This window comes from Nanorana parkeri, unplaced genomic scaffold (assembly GCF_000935625.1).
Source record: "Nanorana parkeri isolate BGI_ZX_2015 unplaced genomic scaffold, ASM93562v1 scaffold1951, whole genome shotgun sequence".
NCBI classification, from domain to species: Eukaryota; Metazoa; Chordata; class Amphibia; order Anura; family Dicroglossidae; genus Nanorana; species Nanorana parkeri.
This window is the reverse complement of record NW_017308219.1, coordinates 1,151-16,733: the sequence shown is the minus strand read 5'-3', so window position 1 is coordinate 16,733 and position 15,583 is coordinate 1,151. Positions and strand designations below refer to the sequence as shown.

The 15,583-nt window shown below is 41.6% G+C and overlaps 1 protein-coding gene across 1 annotated transcript in view; it reads left to right on the top strand.

The window, feature by feature from the left end:
* Positions 1-15,285, top strand: part of PAPOLA (poly(A) polymerase alpha) — a gene marked incomplete at its 3' end in the record, with an annotated part of 38,769 nt that extends 23,484 nt beyond the window's left edge. The window contains exons 12-19 of the mRNA XM_018572148.1: positions 5,522-5,575; positions 6,277-6,396; positions 10,203-10,312; positions 11,656-11,777; positions 12,424-12,566; positions 14,349-14,449; positions 14,531-14,754; positions 15,201-15,285. Of these exons, the coding sequence (XP_018427650.1) occupies positions 5,522-5,575; positions 6,277-6,396; positions 10,203-10,312; positions 11,656-11,777; positions 12,424-12,566; positions 14,349-14,449; positions 14,531-14,754; positions 15,201-15,285 (959 nt within the window). The remainder of the gene's footprint in view (positions 1-5,521; positions 5,576-6,276; positions 6,397-10,202; positions 10,313-11,655; positions 11,778-12,423; positions 12,567-14,348; positions 14,450-14,530; positions 14,755-15,200) is intronic.
* Between the last annotated feature and the right edge of the window lie 298 nt (positions 15,286-15,583).

Below are 15,583 nucleotides of genomic sequence, written 5' to 3'. Positions count from 1 at the left end.
AAATTGCAGCACATGAATGTGACCTAGTCACTTGATTTGGATTTTTAGTTTACATGCAGTAAGTTGTTGAATACAGCTGTAAAAATAAAAGTGTGAATAGGCCCTAAGTGATTACTGGGTTAAATTAGTTCTAAACCCAATCACAAAATTATTTTAAAACCACAGCTTCCATTTAAAAAATAGATTTATATATAGATGCACAAATAAAAGGTCCTTTTATTTGTGCATCTGCTGCTATGGGGTGGCACAGTTCTCTCAGATTGTGTTCTTGTTTTGATTGTATTGTGTCACAAGCACCTCTGGTGGAGGCTACAAGCAGCAAGGCAGACACACATTGAGCAGACTTGGTCCACTGTTGTCGATAGTTATGAGGTGCGGCCAGCCCTGGAGTGTATGCATGTAGACAGGAAGTGTCTAAAAGATGCTTGAGGACTGGCATAATAATGTTCACGTTAGGTAATCGGGCAGAATCCTGCGTTAACATCAGAAAGTCTACTGTAAAAGTTCAAAAGTAATTACCTTCTTCAGGATTATAAAGCATGGCATATTTGATAGTAAATACCCCATAGGTACTTGTACATACCCCTCATATAAATTACTGCAAAGCTTCAGTGTAATCTGTAACAAGGATGCAGTATGTTTCTTGCTGTAGTACTTTTACATGTCACGTGGGTCCTTTTTCATTTTTGTTGTCTTGGAGTTTATCCTGTGCAGCCAATGTATTCTGTAGTTAACATGGGTGGAAAGATTTTGTTATATTTGTTTGAGAAATGCAAAAAAACAAACCTGGTTTTGTCAGAAATCTTGGGTGCATCACTTCCTTATCAATTACATTGTTCCCAGCTATCTTTGAGGACCACTATACCCCTTCCATGTAGTGTGTAGAGGTGGAGATTTCTAAAGTCCCATCCTAGGTTGACGACCATGGCTTTTCCTTAGCTGGGATACAGTGAGCCAGCTTAGGACAGGAAAGTGTGTTACTGGGAGGATCACTAGTGGAAAATAAATGGTAAAAACACAATTGCACCCACCATAGCTAAGGTTTAATCTGCAGTATATAAAATTTTTGTTGGGTTTAGATGAACTTTAGCCTTTTAGTTCTATCTGGTCCTTTCTTCTCCATCCTCTCTGACAACGACAAGTGTCTGTAACATCAGGTATATAAATTGGAGGTGGATCCATATACTAAGCATTATAAGTGTTCACCTTTTAGAAAGCAAGGATAGTGAGGTTGCATAGCGATATTGCTGTTTGCACCTTTAGGAAAGCTGAGATGGAGGGTTTTTTATGTTCAGCAGAAGTAGACTTCCTATTTAACCCAAAGCATGGCCTCATAAATGTGTACGACCTTAGTAGAGAATGCTCCATGGAGCTGAAACTTTCATCAGCCACAACAACAACAAAAATCAGATCTGCTTAGGAACTTTCTTGGCCTGTAGGTCATAAAATGTCCTCATAGGCTTGTATTGTGCAGTCTGAGAGAGTGTGAACATATGCTTGATGTCCGACTTATAATCTCCAGGTCACTGTATTGGTGGATACAGACTGTCCCCCCATCCACACATCAACCCTGGAGTTCTGCTTTCAACATACTTCATCCTCACTATCTTGTGGAAACCTCCTTCCTGTTTAGATTCATTAGAACTGCAAATTATAATGCCATGATCATCAGATCTTTTCATGTTTTGGCCAGTCTGGTGCAGTGGATTATTTTTAGATTTCTGTATAACTGGGAAGTGCTTGATTTGTCCCAAAATACTGTTTTTGTTTTTTTTTCCCTTCCTGTTTATATGATGACGTTTTGTGCTGTTTTTTTTTTTTTCCATATTGAACCGAAAATAAATATGTAAAAAATGAAAAAAAAAAAAAATGAAAAAACTAAAAAAGAAAAGTCAGCAAATGTGTCTGTGTTTTTGTTTTTAATATTTGGAGCAGTTTAAACTTTTAATGAGTGCAATGTCTGACTTGGCATTTCCAGCCTTATTAAAATGCAGGTTCCCTGGCTTTGAGCTTTTGTCCTTAATCACTGGCCTGCAGCAAAGTATACAGATCAGGAGTTCTGAGCTCACCGGCTGTGAACTTGTGTCGGGTCAGTTACTCGCTAAGTAGTAAAGTTACAGAGCCAGGAAACAAGAAGTAGGAATAAGTGGGGCAGTAGCAGGTAGGTATTTCTCTCAGGGCATTGTCCTTTTTTGTTTCTCTCCTGTGAGCATTGGAAGTTGTTTCAGTAAATAGTGATAAACCTCTTTCCTCTTGTGGTGATAAACAGCATGCACAGACTTTGTAGTTAATTGTTCAATGAATGTGCACCCTTACTTTGTGAGATATACATATCCGGAAAGTGATCTTAAACCTTAACTTTTTTTTTTCTTTCATAATCAAGAGTGCCAGAGGTAGTTTAATTCTTTTTTTCTTTTTGCTTTTTTTACAACTTTTCTTTCTTTCTTCACACTTTTATTTCCTCGTTTTCTAGTTTTCCATGAACCGCTAGCACCCCCCACCGTGTGTGGGTGTCCAACTAGCTGGCTGCTAAGGGGGCACTCTTGCATGCGTGTTCCGGCTGTGGCCTGCACCTAACTCTGTGCTTCCATAGACGTGCGGCAAGCCACGTCCCCCGCACTCAGTCACAGTTTGACTGATAGCAGAAGGAGCCCATGGCTCCGCTGCCCTCAATGCCCTCCCCAGGACCAGGAAGTACGGTATCTTCCTGGTCCTGTCGGAGGAGACGAGCGGCCACAGCTTTTCTCTCATTTTCAAATCTTAACTGAACAAACTGAAGAAAGAACCTGATTGGTTGCCATGCACAGCTGCTCCAGTTTTTTGTCTGCTCCTGTCTTGGTAAATTCCCCCCAGAGTGTGCCCCTGTTAAGGGTAGTCACACAACTGTGATAACGCCTGGCAATGCACATAATAAAGTGTGTTGCATTGCTATGTGTTCTGAATTTTACCCCAACTCTCCCTGCTGACAGACCTGCCTTTAGTGCTATTTTAATAAATATGTATTGATTACTAGCAGTAATAAATAAAGTAGCAGAATTTTCTCTTCATATAACTAGGAGGTACAGTCAAGGACTTTGAGCCTTTGATTAAGTAGACATTTTTAGAACCAAGAAAAAATGTATGCCAACAGCGCCAATTCTAATGAAACGCATCCTGAGTTAGACAGTCACCCCTCACTTCATTGATCGGTGTCCTAAATCATAAATCTCTGCTTTTGGACAGCGAAAAGGTTATAATCCCTTTTCAGATTTGTACTGTTCTCTCTGTTCTTTATGTTGGGAAGATTGTTCATAATTTTTTGTTCTTGAGATGGTGGACACTGGGACAGGAGGTGTGAGCAAAACTCCACTTAAATCCTTTTAACCCTTCTTTTCCATTTTTAGATTATATAAAGGTCTATATGTTTGTGTTGCGTAGTGTGTGATGGTAGTGCAGTTTACGCTACTACTATCACTATTGGATCAGTGTACTGCATCCAAGTATATTTTTCCTATATAATTTGGTTCAGCAAAGATCGGAACTTCTGATTTCCTGTTATAAAACTAAGGGTTTGGCAAGGTCAGTTGATATTATTTGTTCGTCCCGAGTGTGCTGCGCAAGCTTGTGACACACTTCAGTGCAGTTCCTGTTAGAGTTTGCTTTACATATGTATTGAGGTATCAAAATTATTTATACACTTGCATAATGCTAAAGCTAAATTTTAAGGCTACTGTTTTTTTGTTGCATGCAGGGAAAAGCAACAGGTTCACTTTAACTTCCTCCTCCCCAGGAGCATATACTTGCTTTGCCTTCACTTGCCACTCAACTGCCAGAAGCGTAGGAAGGCGCATTTCTTTTGTGTTTGCTCTGAGTGGCTCTAGTTGGAGCTTACATGGGGCTGAGTACTCCCTCCCTACCTTCACCTGGCAGAACTGGACCAAGCACTGATGCTGTCAAATAAGAGGAAGGTGAGGGAGTTACAGGCTTCCCCATACCTGGAAATATTGGGTATTTCCTTTGCTCCTGGTATGATGAAGGAAGGGTGAGTGTGCTGTTGGGAGGCATTAGCACAAGCCTGGTATTGTACCTGTGCCAAGAACTTGTTAGGATGGAAAGATAAAAGCTGCTCTCCTGACTTGGGTGTTTTTTAATTGTTTTGAGTTCTGGCGCTTTCAGCCTGATCCCTGCTTTACCACCTTAGTCACTGACCTACAATAAACACGCACTGGCTCCTTCTGTTCTTGCAGGTTACTTTTAAAGCATATACCATATGTTTTTGGCTCGGTAAATATTTTGTCCCTTTTGCCACCAAAAGTAGTTTACAGGTCACTGAAGACAGTGCATTGTATTTAGCAAAAGTGCTGATTTTTCCTGCATCCTAGTTACTGTATGTATCGTGGACTGCAGAACCTCGCAGAACTGGATTCGGAAAACCACCGACGTATGAAAAATGACTCTCGCCTAATTTTCTCATTCTGAGAAGCGGATTACTACAGAATCTGCACCCTAGCTAAATAGCATTTCCACAGAAGTGATTAGAATTCTGTACTTGGTTTGTTTCTGTTACCCTACTGCAAAAATATACATTTTGCATACTATTTCTCCAGGAACTTTTTGACAAAAAAGGAGTTCCAGAGAGTTTTGATAAGCTAGCGGAGGATGAACGTACTGCTTACAGTGAGCTCCTGATGGTAGAAATATATGGTAGCAGTCATAGACTTGGCTTTTACAAGAGGCACCTTGCATGTCATCCAGATCCTGGCCTATCTGTTACGGACCTGGAGGAAGCATGCAGTTGGTGAATTCTGCTATGGCAGCCCCAGTTCTTGTGTCCTCGGATTCCCTTTGAGCCTTGGGCTTTAAAGGATACCTGTGCTGATAGAAATGAATAGTCTGTATTTTGAATCATGGACTGCATCTGACTTTACTTGCTGCATGCTTGCTCTGGGTTCGTGATCCATGAAGTATTATTGGGCAGTCAGACAGCTTTTTTAAAGTATTTCAACCATAGCAACTTATGTGCGCTTTAGTTACATGACCGTCACTTCAATCACTTGAAGCTTAGCAGGTGCTTCACTTTGCTGCAAGTAAATCACAGCCTGTGCGCAGAATGGTGCCAGTGCCATAGGTTTCTTAGAGATTATTATTATTATTATTATTATTTATATTATTATTATACAGGCTTAATATAGCGCCAACAGTTTGCGCAGCACTTTACAATATAAGGAAGACCTTACAATCACAATACAATTCAAGACAAGATGGTAAGGATGTATTAAGGTGTAGACTACATGCTTGATATCTGCCTCCATTAAACTGTATTAATAAAGTTTTAGCATGTCATCAACGGAAGGTGAGATCACAAAACTCTCCAGTTTTTCCTGGCTTCCCTAAAAGATTTTTTTGTCATAACTTTTTTTTCCCTCTCTTTTTAGCTCTAAAATAGACGTATTGTGTCCTCATCTGCAGTTTGTGAAATGTTATACGCAAACTTTACGTTGAAATCTTGTTTAAATAAAATGGCATTGTCTTTATTTCCAAGGCATTATATAATCCTGCTTGCAAGTGCGCCGACCGAAAAGCAGCACCTAGAATGGTAAGTACAGAATTGCTCAGACGGCGGGAAGATGTTAAACTGTATCATAAAAATGTTTGTACATTTAGCACAAATTGTTCTTTTTGCCTTCTTTTATCATTTCTGTTATTAAATTACTTGGTCAAGCATCTTTATATTTTTAAAAACAAGCCTCCTATAAATGGGTTGCAGACTATTGCGCATTCACTCAGCTCAGCACAATTCTTTCTATGATTTGTTCCGTATTTATGGCAGTCCTAGCCATCCAGAGCAGTACGGCCCCGCTCATAGGAATTAATTAGGGTGCTGGTGCATATAGGAGCCAGACATAAAAGTGGTGATGTGCATGTTCTGGATCAGTTAATTCGTTTTTGACCCAAAGAAGAAAGGGGTCACCAGTGGAAACCTACATATTTTTCAGTATGATTATCTCCAGATATCTCTAGAATATTGCTGATTTTCAGGTAAGGAACCCTCTTCTTTTACAGTGAAGCGCAACGTCCAGAAATTAGTTTCACTTTTTTTTTTTTTTCCTTTTCATAAGACCGAACTTTACAGTCAAGGCTGTATGTATGATAAACACTGACACCTCTTTGCAGTTGTACCAGAATGGCATTGCCAGATTTCATCAGTGGGAGAATATGAAATGACTGCATATAAAATGTAATGGCTCTTTACATCCATAACTCACATCACGTGTTTATCTGTAATCATTTTTATAGGATTGGTTTAGTGGAGTCGAAGATTCGTATTCTTGTCGGAAGTTTGGAAAAGAATGAATTCATCACACTCGCTCATGTGAATCCTCAATCATTCCCAGCCCCTGTTGAAAATTCAGAAAAGTAAGTCTTGCGATTTAAAAAAAATTTTTGTGGATATTCTCTTTGAATAAACATTTAGGTCTTATTCTAAACATAAAGCGTGCATTGAAGTTGTTCTTTGCCCCTCTTTCCCAGAACCCTCCCACCCTTACTGCTCTATTTTTGTTCTAATATTTTTAACTAACATGTTTCTTCTGTAGTTCAGAACAAGGGCTTAGATGAAATGCTTTCCATTAGAATGTAATTCAGCAGGAAGAGCTTGGGTAGGGCTGGCAACAGTGCTTGGGATTTTGGCATGATCACAAGGTATTTTTCGTGCTTCTCCACTGAGGGACACCGGAAGCTTCAAATCTACGGCTGCTTATAAGAGGGTAGGACACTGGCAAACAAAAAACTGTAGGCCAGGCCAGAATTACCCCTCCCACTACCAGCAAGGCTCAGTTTTTTGCTAGTATTCGAGGTGGATGAACGCCTTTTTTACAGCTCTGCTGTGTTCAGATGGATTATTTGCTAGCACCCTTTTTTTTCTGAGATTTTTTTTTTTTTCTCTCTCCAAGTCTTCATCATTCCTGTTGCTTTGTCTCTTCGATTGCAGCTTTACGGTGAGGTCATCCTCAACCTGGTTTTTGGAGTACCATGTCCAGCCCCCCAGGAATAGCCTGGAAGTGATCTTCAGGCACTCTGCTCCATGTAGGGTGCTTTCCAGACTCCTTTCTGGTAAAAGCGAGCTGCAGAGCACTTTCCGGTTCCAGAGTCGTTGGCATTGCCTTAGCACTTGCCCGTCCCTGAAGACTCAGTGAGTAGGCTGGTCGGGTCAAGCATTGGTATATACCTCAGGTTGCTGTGTGCCATTATTTCCAACTACCGCCGGTTTTGCCTCAGAAAGGGTTAATGCTGATGGACCGCATTGATATTATTCACTAGGTGGAGTGTCACTTGCACTCTGCTCTTTCCTGCCATACAGTGTTGAGGAAGCATCTCCTCGCTGCTGCTTCTGCTTGCAAAGCAGTTCCACATGGAGCTTCCATCCTTTGATATGTTTCTGCTGCCCACCTACGGTGACTTTTTTTTTGTTCACATCCAGCCATCCAACCCTCACATGCCTAGATTTTGTGAGTACCTGATGTCTTGCCTCTTACCCTGAGTCTATACGTTGCCTTTCCATCATGTTGTCACATGTTTGATTCTAGCACCTTTTTGCAGCTCCTGCCTTCCTATTCCAGTAGAAGAAATGCCTCTTTTTGAGGACACAATTGATAAGCAGTTGAGAGCCTTCTTGAGAGCTCTGTTCTCGCTGGCAGGCCCACCCTTCTTAAGATCCTAGCTGTAAACTTAGCTTGCAAGATCATGTCTGACTGGTCAAAATCCTTTAAAAAAAAAAATCTATCTGCGCCGAGGTTGATGCCTTGCTTATAGAGCATGTGGAGCAGATGGCTGTAGCGTTAAATTTCATCTGTGTTGGTTTGTTAGAATCCTCTCCACTCATTTCTTACATGTGCCTCATGTCAGTGCTTATGCATAGGGCTGGACTGTACCCTTGTCTAGGAAGCATTTCAGCCACATGACCTTAGAGCATCTCTTTAGGCCAGCTCTTGACAACATCAAGGATGCTACTGTTAAGAGCACCCATCTTCCCCAGGGTAAGAAGCCTAGGGAACAAACTGCAAAGTCCCTCTCTGTGAAGAAAGGTCTCTTCATTTACGCCGCCTATGTATTTCAGAAAATTTCCCACAGTTAATGATAAATGGCTTACTGTAATAAGTTTGTCTGCGGCCTCACTTTTGAAGTCACCTTTTTTCCCTTGTTTGGTAAATAATAAAAAAAAATAGGTTGTGTTCATACTGCTGAGATCATGAAAGGGATGGCTTTTTTTTGTCTGCACAGTTAACTTGTACAGGGGAAAGCGTGTTCATTGACGTCAATCTGCTGAGCAGAGTCTAAATGCAGTCTTTCTTTTCACACTGGAATCTGCTGCTTCCTGCAATGTTGTCCTGAGCTTTCAAAACAAAGGCTGCACTGCTGTAAAATTTCTTCCATTTAAGTATGGCATGGATGGCTGAATTCTCCACAACCAAACGGACACTTGAGACACTTGCCTTTTAATACCCTGAACCTGAAATTTCTGATTGTTACAAATATAGAGAGAGTCGGCTGCTGAGTACCTCCATCTTAGATGTGATGTCATCAGCCCCAGCAGACTCAAAGCTGTCCCTTAATTGACACTGTAGTATTCCCCTCCAACCTATGTAGGAAGGGAATGGGGGGAGAAGCTGGGTCAACAGTGTTTAGCTGGTCATATGCTGTTTGAATTTCAGCCAAGTCCTGCTGACTTATCCAAAATTTGAGTGGCGTGTTGAACTTCTAGATGGAGCTAAGGAGCCAGGTGGAACGTCTTCATCTGAACCGTGACTGCAGCCAGTCGGCAACTACAGAAAATAGTTGTTGATCTTGCCAGAAATGCATTGTCATTGATACTTCCAGTGAGCTGCCATGGAAGCATTAATGTCTTTATTTTAACTACTTTGTTCATCTCCATTACATGGGGAAAGATGAAATAAGGCAGACATGTTTGAAGTCCAGCCTGGGTGGCCTCCATTAATACAGTGGGGGAGTAAGCATAGCCCCCAGGATAATTATTTGTAGGATTATCAGGCGATTTTTTTTGCCTTTTTCAGTGCTGTGATAGTTTGACTAATAATTACTCAGCCATGCAACACTGGATCCAAATTAATTTTATATCATTTTTCAGACAGAGCTTTCTTTAGGTGATATTAAAAAAACGCTGCTTTTTAATAAAAAAAAAATTACTTCATGAATAAAAAAAACAAACTACCAATTAAAAAAAATAAAAATCCTTTAATAGTATAAAACATATCAAATACAAATGCCAGGACAGTAAGAAAACCCCCAAAATGAACTTTTTGGAAAGTGGACACCCCAAAGTGATCTCGTTTTTGGAGGTGAAGAAACATGCTTGTATTGGGGTGGGTAAAAAGCCAAGTGCAAGTCTTCCATTATTAATGGAAGAAAGTTCCCAGGAGGATGAGATTGCATTGCACTTTTATTGTATTGCGTGCTGGGCAGCTGAATAGCTGTACTATTTGTTTTGCAGCACCTAGATGATTGTGCAATGCCCAGTCCCGTGTTCCTCCCAAACCCCATCACCCTCCCCACCCCATCACCACCACCATCACCACCTTTCCCACCAGCAAAACTAGCCCCACCATGTACCGTGGGCGGCTTACCTGTCCCTCCTGGGTACCTAGGATGACCCTTGGGTACCTAGGATGACCCTTGGGATAGAGGGCGACAGAGTGAAAATCTGAGTAATGATTGTGCCACATATGTTTGGTACAGCCAGAAACACTCGCCGCAACAATTCTATGGCCATCATTCACTGTCGACTCTAAGTTGATGACCTGTACAGGCTTTTATAGCATCATCTATGGACACATTTGAATACTGACGTTTTCTGGCATTTCCCGGCCACACAGTTTGGAGGCTTGGTATGTTGTTTTTTTCAGGTATCAATTCATTTTGCACAACCTCGTCTTTTATATTTTAAATGCATTTTTACTTGAGTAAAAATTTGAGTTTGATAAACCGTTGCGTTAATATCGTGTGACAAAACATTGCAACTTCCCTCATTTTATTCTATAGGGTCTCTGCCTTCAGAAATGATAGAATTTTGAGGGTTTTAAGTGATCTTCAGGCCTAAAATATGCACTATGGTGGAAAAAAACAAATAAATCTAGCAGTGAAAGGGTTACGAGTGTCCTAAATATAATTAAATACAAAATTCTAGAATGATTTATGTTTTCTTTCAGGGAAGAATTCCGGACTATGTGGGTAATTGGACTTGTATTTAAAAAGATGGAAAACTCCGAAAACCTCAGCGTTGACCTCACTTTTGACATTCAGTCTTTCACAGATACAGGTAACCAGACTTCAAAGTATTTTATGTGGATTATTAAAATGTTATTTTAATAATGTTTTATAAAGAGCAGTCGGTAGAACCATGTGGACCTTCCAGAAATAGTTTCTTAAGGCTTCAAGCTCCAAGCTGATATAAAAACACCAACACACAAGATCTCCGAATACTCCATGAAATATAACCGATAATGCTGTATCAAGTTAACAAGTATTGAATATACCCTGTTTCCCTGAAAATACGACCTACCCCGAAAATAAGACCTAGTTGTGACCATTCCCAGGGCCGGTGGTGGCATAAGGGGGAACTTGAAGAGCTGCAGGAGAGGCGGGAGAGAATCGGTGGTGCCAACAAAGCCAGCGCTAGAGGAAGGGAGGCGGCAGTGGAGGGAGCAGAGCCGCTAAGCCGATGCTTCCTCTATAGCGCCGTCTCCTGTCACAGGCGGAGTGATACCAAATGCACTCCCCCTGTGAGGAATCGATAGTGAAAGCGCGCTTCGCTCATTCTGGCCGGCGATTGGTTACCAAATTGCTCTTGGAAAGGTACGACACCCCTGATTGCCCTGATCACCCTATTCTTAACTTTGCCATTTTGGATTTGCACTAACTTTGGATTGTTGTACGTTAAAAAAAAAAAAAGACCTACCCCGAAAATAAGACCTTGTTTTTTTGAGCCAAAAGGAAATATAAGACACTGTTTTATTTTCGGGGAAACATGGTATCTAGCCTAAAATCGCAGATTCAAACTGCTGAGAAAATATGATATTTTAGTTCTGTATAGGATTCTTTGATTCCAATTTCTCTCCCATCCATTGAGGGACACAGGAGTGTTGAAATGGGTTATAATGCCATCTATAGGATTGGACAGTGGCAAAAAAAAACTGTAGGCCAGCCCCTCCCATTACCAGATTGCACCAGTTTTTTTGGTTTATAGTCCTAGGATGACTGGACGGCTTTCTCAGCTCCTCTGATTTGTAGACTTACCCTCATCAGAGCATGGGTACTTCTATCAATGGTGGATTCAGACCACCCTTACTGGTTGTGGCATTTTCACCAGTGCAGCCAAGGAGCACAGTTTTTTTTTTTTTTTTCCCCCAGCAGGAATGCTCCTGGATCTCACTGCGACTGCCCTACTGAGCCTCCGTAGTCTTGAAGTACACTATGGATGCACTCTGATATTGTACAAGTAACAAAGTGTACTCCGTTTTGGGTTATGACATTAGCCTATATCTTTTACCATGGCCCCCCTGTAAATCTGTTTGTTAAGGTGTTTGCCTAACTTGTGAGTGAAAAACATTGTAAAAGGACACTTTGTTCACATCCTTTGTCCCGGTATTGTGTTTTTTGTAGTTTATAGACAAGCTATAAACAGCAAGATGTTCGAAGTGGACATGAAGATTGCAGCCATGCATGTGAAAAGGAAGCAACTTCATCAGCTCCTCCCCATACACGTGCTCCCTAAGAAGAAAAAGGTAATGTCTGAGACATCTAGCAAAGTCAAGCATCATCAGTTTTGTTAGTGCTCCCGACATATTCTAGTCTTATGAGAAAAGTTACCTCCCAGGGGTGCAGCCATATAGTAAAGAAGGTCTTACCTTTGTTCTACCAGCACTGGGGCTGCTTTAGACATTGAGCTGCTGAGAGGACCACTGTTCTAGGCATGCAGCTTGATCCCCCAACCCACCCCTGCTGGACCATGGTTACACAGCTGGCCCCTGCTGATTTTGAGAGCTCTAGCTGTGACTCGCCTAGGACAGCTGCACACATCAACTGTCCTCCTAAGCACCCGAATGCAGGTGAACCAGATTATTCCATCCTAAGGATGCTTCATCACCAGCTTGATTCTTGTGCAACCAATAGAGACCCAAATGGATTTAAACAAAACATGGGAGTTGTGTTCACCACATTCCTTGATCAGATGGCTATTAGGAGGGACTTGGGTACTCCTTGGTCATTATTGGACCAATACAAAATGATTTTGTCTGTCCAGTTTGAAATATCAGTTATTTACCCGTTATACAGCTTCAGGAACCTAAGCTTTTTAGTTGACTTTATATAGAGAGGAGCGTAGTATTATGATTCCGAGAATTAGTCTAAGCTTTGGATTTTGTTTTGCAGCATTCTACAGACGGTGTAAGGCTGGTGGGTCTGCATGACAGCAGCCTGGACTTATCAGTGGACAGTGACAACAGTATGTCTGTGCCTTCTCCCACCAACACCTCCAAGACCAATCCATTAAATGCCTCAGGATTGTCTCAGGGGTAAGGTGACCTTTTGAATTTATTTATTTTTTTAAACCACTAACAAAACATAGTACACCAAACGTATTTCTAGTTTAACTGTTTTATTCTGTTATAGGAGCTGAAAGGGGTTAGCTGGTTTTAGTTGATCTATCACATATCCAAGTAGACGTAAACAGATAGGTTTAGATAGCTAGAGACGGACAAGCCTGGTGTGTGTTCATTGCCTATTCCACTGTCCCATGGGGTGAAAATGTATTCCCGGCAGGCATATTCCAAATATCAAGAAGAGTAGTGCAAGTTCCCTTCAACCTCAACTCGGCTTGTTTCCATATAAGGCCATGTGACCAGAACATGAAAGGAGGTTAACGGATGCAATATTCCTTACTATATACCTTAATTGGGAATTTACAAAGATCTGCAGGGGCAGAGTGTGAAGCAGATGCAATTGCATCTTCCTATCTAACAGATGTATGTTAATTTAATGGTAAAATATAGAGAAGTGAATTTATCAAAACTGGAGCAGACAAATTCTGGAACAGCTGTGCATGGCCACCAATCAGCTTCTCTCTTTCATTTTCAAATCTTAAAGGTGGACATACACTTTACAACCATGGCAAGACCTTAGTCTTGCCATGGTTGTAAAGTAATTTAAAAAATGTACGATCTGCCCATCTTGGACAGGCAGATCGTACTTGCGATCATCGCAAGCCCGCCCCCCTGAGGGGCCCGGCCCGTTCGGCATTTGTCTCCCGAGCATGCCACAAACGAACATGCTCCTTAGACAAAAGACGTGCGACCATACATTAAAAACGGTTGCACGCCTTCCATACACTTTGCGATTATCGCACAATCGCGGGATTTCCCGCGATTATCGTGCGATAATCGCACAGTGTATGGGCACCTAAAGAGAGAAGCTGATTGATTGCCATGGGCTCCAGATTTTGTCTGTTCCAGTTTTATGATAAATTTCCCCCCAGTGTATTTTCCGTGAGAACACATTTTGAACAATTGTAAGGTTTGCAACTTGTATTTTTTTGGGATGCCCAATTTTACTTGTTCTGTATTATCTCTATGGCTATTAGTACAATGAGCATCTTTGCTCATTTAGTCTTTTGAAGGCTGTAAAGGATTAAATCTCAGCAAAGTGTCTATGTAAAGACCAGGCCACTCCTTCCTGTGCCACAGCCACCACCAAAATACATGATCTTCCATGTATGGGGGAGCATGTGACCTCCTCCCATGCTGCAATGCTTGCACCACCACTCTCTATCCCGGCTGCGACACCAGCTGACACTGGGGATTAAAGGAGAATTATGAGGTGAGTGATTTTCATTCACCCTCATAATCTGAGCTGACCTGTGACAATGAAACTGTCACAGGTCGGCTCAGTAGATGGGGAAGTGAGCGAACACATACCGGCGCTCGCTTAATTTTCGATCCTGTCACTGCAAAGAGCCGTGACAGGGGAGGGACTGGATTCCCCCCCGCCGTAGCTCGCGGTATACTGAGCTTTGGGTGACGGGAGGATGCTGGTTTGTGTCCTCCCATTACCCTTAGGAGAACTATGGGAAAAAGCCCTAACCCCATAATTCTCCTTTTAAGTAACAATATTTGCTTAAAATACTGTAAATTCACAGAAAAGCCACTGTTTGATTTGCGCTGATGCCCAGCTCAATATGTTCTTGGAGGGATGATGCTTTAGAGCAGTTCTTGTAAATTAAGCCTGGTAAAGCTGTTTAGGCCGTAGGTACAATTCAGTTTTGAAGCCTCCTGATCGTTACCCTTTTTTTCTTCCTGCAGTAGAAGCAGTCCAGCAACACCAGTGAACTCTTCCTTGACCAATGTACCAAATGCGGAGAGCATTGTGCAGTCCTTGAATAATTCCATAGACTTGTCACGGGGTAAGTTTGGAATGTTCTTCCCTGCTTTGAGAAACACTGACTTTGTTTCTTGCTGTTTTTACAATTGCTCTTTTCTTGCAGGTAATATGCAGGAAAGCATCCCCGCTGACCCTGCCATGTCGCCATCCAACTCTTCTACACCAAAACCTGTGGTGTCCCGGGTGGTGACCGCTACCCGGCTGGTGAACCAAGTTCCAAAGCCTTTCATAAGCATTGGAGCGAAACTGCCAAGTCCAGTAGCGGGTGTGAAACGGACATCCTCTCCTCAGAAGGAAGAAAGTCCCAAGAAAGTCAAAACTGAAGAGGTGATCGTCTGTCTTTTATTTGTGGTGTACACAAGTGCTCCTTAATTGTACACATAATTACTATCATGTGTATGAAAAGGCTTTTTTCCTATTCCTTATGTATTGTATCTTTTTAAAGTGGTACTCCAGCTACAAAAAAAAATAAAAAGAGCCCATTAACAGGAAAAGCTCAACTTCTATATGAAGCTGTCTCCCACAGTAATTCTTTTCCAGCTCTATATGATAGATCAGGAAGCTTGGGCTCAAAGTACCAGAACGCACGTATGTAGTATACAGGTAGCCGTCCTATTACATATCCATGAATCATTTTTACACTTACATATGCTAAAACTCATAGCTATACAAGTCTGCATGAAAACGGGTATGTTACAGAGAGATGGGGGCCTATCAGAGAGATCACTTGTCTGGCCACAAACTACATAAAGAATTCTCTTTCTTTTGTATAGGATGACACCAATGGCTGCACTGCTGTAGACTCAGATGAGTCAAGTCCATGTGAAATGGAAATATTAAAGGTGAGTTACTTGAAGAGTACGATGTTTCGTTTTGAGATTCCTATAACCATTCCTTCTTTTTTTTTCAGAGTAGCAGCGGGCATGTTTGTCTTATGTTCATAGTACCAACAAATTCCACTGCTCTTTACTGAGCAGGTAGAACCATTTACATCAGCTGCTGCCTTCTTCCCAACTGGTGGGCCATGGTTCCGAACTGGTGGGTTGTGACCCAAAAGTGGGTTGCGACCCCATGTTCAGTGGAAAATCGATCAATGGTCACTTGCACTCCAACTTGATGGAAAGTCATTGCCTTTTATTGACTGGGATAGTGTTTC